Source organism: Oncorhynchus nerka, linkage group LG16 (assembly GCF_034236695.1).
Source record: "Oncorhynchus nerka isolate Pitt River linkage group LG16, Oner_Uvic_2.0, whole genome shotgun sequence".
Lineage (NCBI taxonomy): Eukaryota > Metazoa > Chordata > Actinopteri > Salmoniformes > Salmonidae > Oncorhynchus > Oncorhynchus nerka.
The window spans coordinates 21,213,104-21,223,893 of NC_088411.1; the positions used below are offsets into that span (position 1 = coordinate 21,213,104).

At 43.6% G+C, this 10,790-nt stretch overlaps 1 protein-coding gene across 1 annotated transcript in view; it reads right to left on the reverse strand.

Annotated features, from left to right (window-relative positions):
* The window catches only part of fam20cb (FAM20C golgi associated secretory pathway kinase b), a 76,290-nt gene extending 74,548 nt beyond the window's left edge, over nt 1–1,742 (reverse strand). Inside the window, exon 1 of the mRNA XM_029685080.2 lies at nt 326–1,742. Within this exon, the coding sequence (XP_029540940.1) occupies nt 326–1,065 (740 nt within the window). The 5' untranslated portion in view covers nt 1,066–1,742. The remainder of the gene's footprint in view (nt 1–325) is intronic.
* Between the last annotated feature and the right edge of the window lie 9,048 nt (nt 1,743–10,790).

Genomic DNA, 10,790 nt, shown 5'->3' on the forward strand with positions numbered 1-10,790 from the left:
GGGGAGGGAGGAGAAGGGAGAGGTGATCCGTGTTTTTTCTGCAGCCCTGAACCACCCTCCTTTTTAGTGTTTCATGTGTTAAGAGGTGTTTTGACAGGACATGACTTGAATTTGCAAGAGGGACATTTGCTAATATGGTTAGGTAGCCTTGTGTAAAAACACCTTCATTAATGTGAAATAACAAGATGAAATGTGTAATTTACACATAATATCCTAGGTGTATTGTTTGTTTAATTTGTGCTATTGCCTTGGGTTGAATTTAAAGAGGCTAATAATCACTTTTCGATTGTGGTGATGGTCTATAAATATATAAAATATATGTTACCATTCCTGATTCTCTGTGGCGGCGTTGGGGTCAAATCTGATGTCTGTGTTGACGTTGAACAAGGTGTCTTCGTCGGTCAGAGACGGTAAGGCTCTCTTGAATAACGGGTGGTCAAACAGAGCCAGCAACCTTGAACTCTTGACAGGTATGTTTTTGGTGACCACAGTGTCGTGTATGAACCGTCTCTTTTTGTCACCATTTTGTGCATAATGTTCAATCCGTTTAAAGGCTTCCGTTTTGTTTCCCGCTTTGGTGTTCTTCTCCAGAGAATGGGAAGAGATGTTAGAGTTTGGCTCATTGCTGAAGTCCTGGAGGATTCTCAGCGTGTGTTTGTTAGGCCAGCCTGACTCCGCTCCCGACCTAGCTCGGTGTTTAGCCCAGTTCTGAGGGTCCTCGCTCGGCTTGTGCGAGCAGGAGCAGCCGCTGTTGCTGCGCCTCTCCAGCTTTGGTAACAAGTCTATCATGATGTGCATCGAGCAGGCGATTAGAAACACCATGAGAATCAAAACTCGGAATTTACGGAAGAGTATCATCTTCATAGTCCCCTGTTTGAGCAGTTGCGAGTATTTACTGCAAATGATGAGCACGCATATGAACAGACTTACTACATCACTGATTATGTTTATCACGCTGGATGCCACTTTAATGAAATACACGTTGAACACGTAACCATCTTCACTTCTTGCCGTCTTGAGTAGACTAAATGTTTCAGTGTTCAACTTTTGTATTTCCAACCACATAGAAATCCAGACGGCAGGCTTCTTTTGTGGTTCAGAACGAGAGGATTCTCCGCATGCGCCCAGGTAAAACAGGTCGACTCGGTTCAGACCAACGGTCGAGTTGGGAAAGCGGCATTATCTCAATTGCTTTCGCTCTACAGCTCCGACCCCAAGGCTTTGCGCACAATACACGGTATAAAGGAAGTGCAAGGGTCTGGAAAGAAGCTCGAAAACGGTAGATAAATGATCCATCAGAGGTGTATGTTGGCGGGGTCTGCTGGCGCACATCGGTCCGGCCATTGAGCGTGAACTCTGCTGTGTGAGAAACGGAGCTGTCGTGGATCCGTTGGGCACGGGCTACGCATTGGTCCAGTCCGGGATAGGAAAGAGCACTATTCACCAATGTCAAAATATAATTTAAGAAGAAGACTATTCGAAAGACTCCTCCTTTTCCACTAGAAACGATAAAACAACGTGTAAAGGCGCAGCAGGCAAAGTACAGTAAGCGACCCAGGATGAGAATAAATGGCAATGTTCACAGCAAATCCCGAATAAAGACAGGCAATACAAAACAACCAAAGCGAGACGAATCAAACAAATAATTCGGATAGGTGCCGATTCGGTTTCTCTCTCGGAGATAGACTACAGTGTGCCTTGTGAGCAAGGAAAAGGACAATCACTGTCCTTCGCATGTGAGATTGAGGTTGGGTGTGTTAAATATTATGATGAAGCGCGTCTAGATCCAGCCTTGTGCAGCGTCACCGTGCACAGATTGGCTGAGTCTCTCCCACAGTCGGAGAGAGAGGGGGACAGCAACCATCTGAGGCTCAAGTGCCTGCCTGTTTCTGTAGCCTGTGTTCTTCCTAAAAAAAACATTTCCCCCTGCAAATCCAGACTGTGCAAGAAGAGGGCGTCTCATCCCAGTGGTGAAAATCCACTGTGGCACAATATTGTATGTAGCTACGTTAGATGATGTATGTCTATTGATTAGTGAAATGCATCTGGTGCAATCAAGGAGGCATCCTCATGGAGACATGTCAGTGTCAGTCCAGGGCCTTCATTCAATCAAATCAGCAGTATCTGTACAGCAGCATTATCAACATACGGTATTTACAAAAACAACCACAGCAATATCAGACGGTATGGATGTGTATAGAAACAACAGTTGGCTGCTGCCATATTCACATCTTCTGCCTCTCCACTTCCCAAATCAACACACCAATGTCTTGGCTAAAAGGCCAAGCAGTACACCTACTGAAGGGGTGGTTATGGTTAGGATGGTTGGTTGATAACTGCAGGGAAGACAATGGGAGATTGTCTGTAGGTCATTATCCATGTGACCGACTGATCATGCCCAACATGATTACCTTTTGTTATGACATTTTGTAGTACAGTAAAAGCAGCATGGCTTTAGCTGCACCATTCTACAGCGGTATAGGAATCAAATCAAATCATCAAATCAAATTTATATAGCCCTTCGTACATCAGCTGATATCTCAAAGTGCTGTACAGAAACCCAGCCTAAAACCCCAAACAGCAAACAATGCAGGTGTAAAAGCACGGAATGGCTTTAGCTGCACCATTCTACAGGGGTATAGGAATGGCTTTAGCTGCACCATTCTACAGTGGTAAAGGAATGGCTTTAGCTGTATAGGAGAATGGCTTTAGGAATGGCTGCACCATTCTACAGGGGTATAGGAATGGCTTTAGCTGCACCATTCTACAGTGGTAAAGGAATGGCTTTAGCTGCACCATTCTACAGGGGTATAGGAATGGCTTTAGCTGCACCATTCTACAGTGGTATAGGAATGGCTTTAGCTGCACCATTCTACAGCGGTATAGGAATGGCTTTAGCTGCACCATTCTACAGCGGTATAGGAATGGCTTTAGCTGCACCATTCTACAGTGGTATAGGAATGGCTTTAGCTGCACCATTCTACAGTGGTATAGGAATGGCTTTAGCTGCACCATTCTACAGTGGTATAGGAATGGCTTTAGCTGCACCATTCTACTTTAGCTGCACCATTCTACAGTGGTATAGGAATGGCTTTAGCTGCACCATTCTACAGTGGTATAGGAATGGCTTTAGCTGCACCATTCTACAGCGGTATAGGAATGGCTTTAGCTGCACCATTCTACAGAGGTATAGGAATGGAATGGCTTTAGCTGCACCATTCTACAGTGGTATAGGAATGGCTTTAGCTGCACCATTCTACAGTGGTATAGGAATGGCTTTAGCTGCACCATTCTACAGTGGTAAAGGAATGGCTTTATAGGAATGGCTTTAGCTGCACCATTCTACTGTGGTATAGGAATGGCTTTAGCTGCACCATTCTACAGTGGTATAGGAATGGCTTTAGCTGCACCATTCTACAGTGGTATAGGAATGGCTTTAGCTGCACCATTCTACAGTGGTATAGGAATGGCTTTAGCTGCACCATTCTACAGTGGTATAGGAATGGCTTTAGCTGCACCATTCTACAGTGGTATAGGAATGGCTTTAGCTGCACCATTCTACAGTGGTATAGGAATGGCTTTAGCTGCACCATTCTACAGTGGTATAGGAATGGCTTTAGCTGCACCATTCTACAGTGGTATAGGAATGGCTTTAGCTGCACCATTCTACAGTGGTATAGGAATGGCTTTAGCTGCACCATTCTACAGTGGTATAGGAATGGCTTTAGCTGCACCATTCTACAGTGGTATAGGAATGGCTTTAGCTGCACCACCATTCTTTAGCTGCACCATTCTACAGTGGTATAGGAATGGCTTTAGCTGCACCATTCTACAGTGGTATAGGAATGGCTTTAGCTGCACCATTCTACAGTGGTATAGGAATGGCTTTAGCTGCACCATCTCTACAGTGGTATAGGAATGGCTTTAGCTGCACCATTCTACAGTGGTATAGGAATGCTTTAGCTTTAGGAATGGCTGCACCATTCTACAGTGGTATAGGAAGGAATGGCTTTAGCTGCACCATTCTACAGTGGTATAGGAATGGCTTTAGCTGCACCATTCTACAGTGGTATAGGAATGGCTGCACCATATAGGAATGGCTTTAGCTTTGCACCATTCTACAGTGGTATAGGAATGGCTTTAGCTGCACCATTCTACAGTGGTATAGGAAGGAATGGAATTTAGCTGCACCATTCTACAGTGGTATAGGAATGGCTTTAGCTGCACCATTCTACAGTGGTATAGGAATGGCTTTAGCTGCACCATTCTACAGTGGTATAGGAATGGCTTTAGCTGCACCATTCTACAGTGGTATAGGAATGGCATTTTAGCTGCACCATTCTACAGTGGTATAGGAATGGCTTTAGCTGCACCATTCTACAGTGGTATAGGAATGGCTTTAGCTGCACCATTCTACAGAGGTATAGGAATGGCTTTAGCTGCACCATTCTACAGTGGTATAGGAATGGCTTTAGCTGCACCATTCTACAGTGGTATAGGAATGGCTTTAGCTGCTGCACCATTCTACAGTGGTATAGGAATGGCTTTAGCTGCACCATTCTACCAGTGGTATAGGAATGGCTTTAGCTGCACCATTCTACAGTGGTATAGGAATGGCTTTAGCTGCACCATTCTACAGCGGTAAAGGAATGGCTTTAGCTGCACCATTCTACAGTGGTATAGGAATGGCTTTAGCTGCACCATTCTACAGCGGTAAAGGAATGGCTTTAGCTGCACCATTCTACAGCGGTATAGGAATGGCTTTAGCTGCACCATTCTACAGTGGTATAGGAATGGCTTTAGCTGCACCATTCTACAGTGGTATAGGAATGGCTTTAGCTGCACCATTCTACAGTGGTATAGGAATGGCTTTAGCTGCACCATTCTACAGAGGTATAGGAATGGCTTTAGCTGCACCATTCTACAGCGGTATAGGAATGGCTTTAGCTGCACCATTCTACAGTGGTATAGGAATGGCTTTAGCTGCACCATTCTACAGTGGTATAGGAATGGCTTTAGCTGCACCATTCTACAGTGGTATAGGAATGGCTTTAGCTGCACCATTCTACAGTGGTATAGGAATGGCTTTAGCTGCACCATTCTACAGTGGTATAGGAATGGCTTTAGCTGCACCATTCTACAGTGGTATAGGAATGGCTTTAGCTGCACCATTCTACGGTATAGGAAGCTTTGGTATAGGAATGGCTTTAGCTGCACCATTCTACAGTGGTATAGGAATGGCTTTAGCTGCACCATTCTACAGTGGTATAGGAATGGCTTTAGCTGCACCATTCTACAGTGGTATAGGAATGGCTTTAGCTGCACCATTCTACAGTGGTATAGGAATGGCTTTAGCTGCACCATTCTACAGTGGTATAGGAATGGCTTTAGCTGCACCATTCTACAGCGGTATAGGAATGGCTTTAGCTGCACCATTCTACAGTGGTATAGGAATGGCTTTAGCTGCACCATTCTACAGTGGTATAGGAATGGCTTTAGCTGCACCATTCTACTGTGGTATAGGAATGGCTTTAGCTGCACCATTCTACAGTGGTATATGAATGGCTTTAGCTGCACCATTCTACAGTGGTATAGGAATGGCTTTAGCTGCACCATTCTACTGTGGTATAGGAATGGCTTTAGCTGCACCATTCTACAGTGGTATATGAATGGCTTTAGCTGCACCATTCTACAGTGGTATAGGAATGGCTTTAGCTGCACCATTCTACAGGGGTATAGGAATGGCTTTAGCTGCACCATTCTACAGTGGTATAGGAATGGCTTTAGCTGCACCATTCTACAGGGGTATAGGAATGGCTTTAGCTGCACCATTCTACAGGGGTATAGGAATGGCTTTAGCTGCACCATTCTACAGGGGTATAGGAATGGCTTTAGCTGCACCATTCTACAGTGGTATAGGAATGGCTTTAGCTGCACCATTCTACAGTGGTATAGGAATGGCTTTAGCTCCCTATAGGGATTTACCTACTGGAACATTACTGTGAGGAATAATGAAGTATCTGTAAAGGCAAGATTAGATGGGAATGTAATGATCATTGTGAATCTGACTACTAAATTGTAAGTGTGTGTGTGCCTGCCTGCGTGTGTGCGTGTGTGTGTGTATGTGTGTGTTTGCAGCTGTGCTTGTGTGTACTAAAGTGAATGAGTGAGTGAGTGAGTGAGTGAGTGAGTGAGTGAGTGAGTGAGTGAGTGAGTGAGTGAGTGAGTGAGTGAGTGAGTGAGAAATGATGGGTTTATTCCAGTCCTACGAAGGTAGCCTTTCTGGGAAGTGAGTAACAGTCTAGTGACTCACTCACCTAACACAAAGGACCTCTACTGTCTTTCCTATTGTGTGAGACAGAGGAGGAGGAACATAGCCCTTACTTAATAGACTACAGATTAGTTCACCAAATTGCTATGTAGCCTTCTGCAGAGATGACATGGGGTCACACATTGACTTTTGAGGCCTTGAAGAAACTCGTAAAAATAGCTAGTAAATTACTAGTAATTCAACTTCTGTCAGTGTGTGTGTGTGTGATGGCATTGACTCAGACTATATAGAGACAATGCATCGCTTGTTGCCCATCATCCCCTATAATCATCTACAATGACCAATCTACCTTCCTCTCTCTTGCCTAGGGTGAAATAAATGTGTATTGATGTCAGTCAGGTAGGCATGATGATGATTTCATGCAGTCAGTCAATGGGTCAGTGAATCCTCACAAACTCCCTGGCCTGAATGACTGACTGAACAGTGCAGTTCATTCAACCTTTCAATATGAGTCAAGAACACCTTTTGTATTCTTGCTGTGTTACTGATCATTGCCCTGTAAGAGGAAGACAACGCTTAACAGGTGGTCCAATACCATTGGCCACCTGTACCAGTAGAGACGGCAATGAGATGAGGGGAAACAATCAATACAATTATTGACTCATTTCTAAATTAATTAATTGAAACAAATAGATGTTTCCCCATTGACTTATTGGCCACAACACATCACCTAGAATGCCCTTTACTTGACACACTGCTCGGTGTTATCTCTGGCTGGCACAGCTGACAGGACAACCAGTGACACGTGTCTGGATATGGAACGACCTCACCTAGCCCCCCCCCCCCCTCCGCCAGATGACAACAATAACAAGGCTCTTGTTGCCCATCGTCCCACAATTACATCTTCCCGACAATTGGCTATTCTAGCTTCCTCTCCTACCTGAGGTGAATTAGCCAGGGTTGGATGGATGTGTATTGATGTCAGTTGGGTAGGCATAAAGATAGCGTGCAGTCAGTGGGCCAGTGAATCCTCACAAATCCCCCACAAACCCCCTGGCCTGAATGACTAACTGGATTGTGATGTTCTTTCAACCTTTCAACCTTAGTATTCTTGCTATTTTACTGATCATTGCCCTATAAAAAAAAAAATATTGCGCAACTCTTGATTAAGTGGTGTTACAGCACACCGTGTCATGTTTCAGACCATCGCAGGATGAACATTTCAGTACATGTTAAATCTGTCTCATAACCCTCACACCCGTGAGTTTTAATACTAGAGGCAATAAACTTAGCGAAACAACTCAATGAATCTATTATAGTAACACAATTATAAACCTTTGTCCTATTGTCTTATTGTCCACAACACATCAACTAGAATGCCCTTTATGTGAAATGACAACGGTAACTAGGCACAGCAGAGGTTATCATTTTGGGTAAATGAACATAGATTGATGTCTTACACCACATGTGTCAAAGTCATTCCACGAAGGGCAGAGTGTTTGCGGGTTTTTGCTCCACCTTGGACTTGATTGATGAATTAAGGTCACTAATTAGCAAGGAACTCCCCTCACCTGGTTGTCTAGGTCTTAATTGAAAGGAAGAACCAAAAACCTGCAGACACCAGGCCCTCCGTGGAATGGGTTTGACACCCCTGTCTTATATGTATCGGGGAGTACAGTGACCTAGCAAATCCTTATCTTCATCTATGCTATCTCAGCAATGGGTGATATGTCTATTTGTTATATAGGGTTGGTGGGAAATAGGCTCTGATAGGCTTTAGAGGTTGGTCAGGGTCAGGGCTGTGGTTTTGGTGGGAAAGGAATTAAAGTTGCAATTGGGAAAATGTTGCTTACTTGATTTTAAAGTGGTATGAATGCACCACCTTGTTGGCTTCTGTGCTGATATATGAGGTAAAGGTTGGTACTGTATCAGGAGTGGTTGGTTAGGAATTACATCATTGGGACACAAACCACTATATGGGATAGAAATACATAAAGTTAAGATGTGAAAGTCACCCTCAAGCTTTTAAAAGGAAAAATAAGAAATGCTGACATTTCTATATGTTATCAAAGAAGTGGACTTCAGTTGGCCTTTCCTCTTCACTTTCTCCAACCCCTCTCTACCTCCCCTCCTCATCATTGCGCTCAAAAACGCTACATATGTATTGTGTGGTAGCTGGGATTTGTGTGAATCTGCCCTTGGCGTGACCGGGGTTGAATGGAACATCCATGGAACAAGCCTCATTTCCATCCCTGATGTGCTGCTGCATCTGATAATGGCAGATGTAAATGGATATTACAGATAACATTGCCCTCTGTTGGCCCCAATAAGCCACACAACGCCCACTTATTACTCCTTCATTTGTTCCCTCCCTCCCGCCCTCCTTTTCTCCATCTTCAAGTCTTCCATGTTTTAATTATTTTGTGTGGGGTTCACAGGCCAGCCGCTGTTGAATTGAAGGGACGTGGAGATGATCATTTAAATGGCCCCTTTAACTGCCAATAATGACTTCATTAGTATATGCTAGGTTGAAAAGGCACCCTGTTCCCTGTATGGCACAGTAGGGAATAGGGTGCCATTTCACATAGGAATTAAGATGAACACCTTTGGAATATTTTGTCATTGTCTATGTATGAATTACAATGACTCAAAGCTTTTAATTGCCAGACACTTGTAAAAAGCCATTGTAGATTGTACATGTGGGACGGTTTCTCTCCATCTGTTTGAACCTTTCGATTTTGTTTAATTTCTTAAGGTGCCAATTATGTGTGTAAAGAGAGACAGGTATTGTGAGGAGAAGAGTGCAGTGCATCCCCCCTCTCTGAAAGCTGTAAAATGCAATCAAGCAACATGCCATCTTTGCTTTGTGGATCACACAAGGATGATAACTGCTTAACACAATGTATATTATGTATGCAAGCATTTAGAATTTTCACAGGAGGATGGAGAGGAATGGAATATTCAGAGGAGGATGAATGGAATATTCAGAGGAATGGAATATTCACAGGAGGATGAAGAGGAATGGAATATTCAGAGGATGATGTAGAGGAGTGGAGTATTCAGGAGGAGGATGAATGGAATATTCAGAGGAATGTAGAGGAGTGGAGTATTCAGAGGATGATGAATGGAATATTCAGAGGATGAATATTCAGAATGAATGGAATATTCACAGGAGGATGAAGAGGAATGGAATATTCAGAGGATGACGTAGAGGAGTGGAGTATTCAGAGGATGATGTAGAGGAATGGAATATTCAGAGGAGGATGTAGAGGAATGAAATATTCAGAGGAGGATGTAGAGGAATGGAATATTCAGAGGAGGATGTACAGGAATGGAATATTCAGAGGAGGATATAGAGGAATGGAATATTCAGAGGAGGATGTACAGAAATGGAATATTCAGAGGATGATGTAAAGGAATGGAATATTCAGAGGATGATGTAGAGGAATGGAATATTCAGAGGATGATGTAGAGGAATGGAATATTCAGAGGATGATGTAGAGGAATGGAATATTCAGAGGATGATGTAGAGGAATGGAATATTTAGAGGATGATGTAGAGGAATGGAATATTCAGAGGATGATGTAGAGGAGTGGAATATTCAGAGGAGGATGTAGAGGGGTGGAGTATTCAGAGGGTGATGTAGAGGAATGGAATATTCAGAGGAGGATGTACAGGAATGGAATATAGTGTCCTTCATGACCTAGTTCCCTATAGGTTCGCCCCATGTGGGTGTAGAAGACGAGACCATTATTATATACGTTTGTGGACGAGAAAGGCGTCTTATTTAACCTCTTAAAGTCTTAGTGAATTGTTTTAAGATCGTTATACCCCTGTAGCTATTCCACCCCCCACTATTTCTTTATTTTATGTACAGTATCAGTCAGAAGTTTGGACACACCTACTCATTCATGGGTTTTTCTTTATTTTTACTATTTTCTACATTGTAGAATAATAGTGAAGACATCCTTTGGCTTGATGACAGCTGTGCACACTCTTGGCATTCACTCAACCAGCTTCACCTGGAATGCTTTTCCAACAGTCTTGAAGGAGTTCCCACATATGCTGAGCACTTGTTGGCTGCTTTTCCTTCACTCTGCGGTCCAACTCATCCCAAACCATCTCAATTCGGGTTGAGGTTGGGTGATTGTGGAGGCCAGGTCATCTGATGTAGCACACCATCACTCTCCTTCTTGGTCAAATAGCCCTTACACAGCTTGGAGGTGTGTTGGGTCATTGTCCTGTTGAAAAACAAATGATAGTCTCACCAAGCGCAAACCTAGATGGGATGGCGTATTGCTGCAGAATGCTGTGGTAGCCATGCTGGTTAAGTGTGCCTAGAATTCTAAATAAATCACAGACAGTGTCACCAGAAAAGCACCCCCACACCATCACACCTCCTCCTCCATGCTTCACGGTGGGAACCACACTTGTGGAGATCATTCATTCACCTACTCTGCATCTCACAAAGACACACTGATTGGAACCGAAAATCTCAAATTTGGACTCATCAGACCAA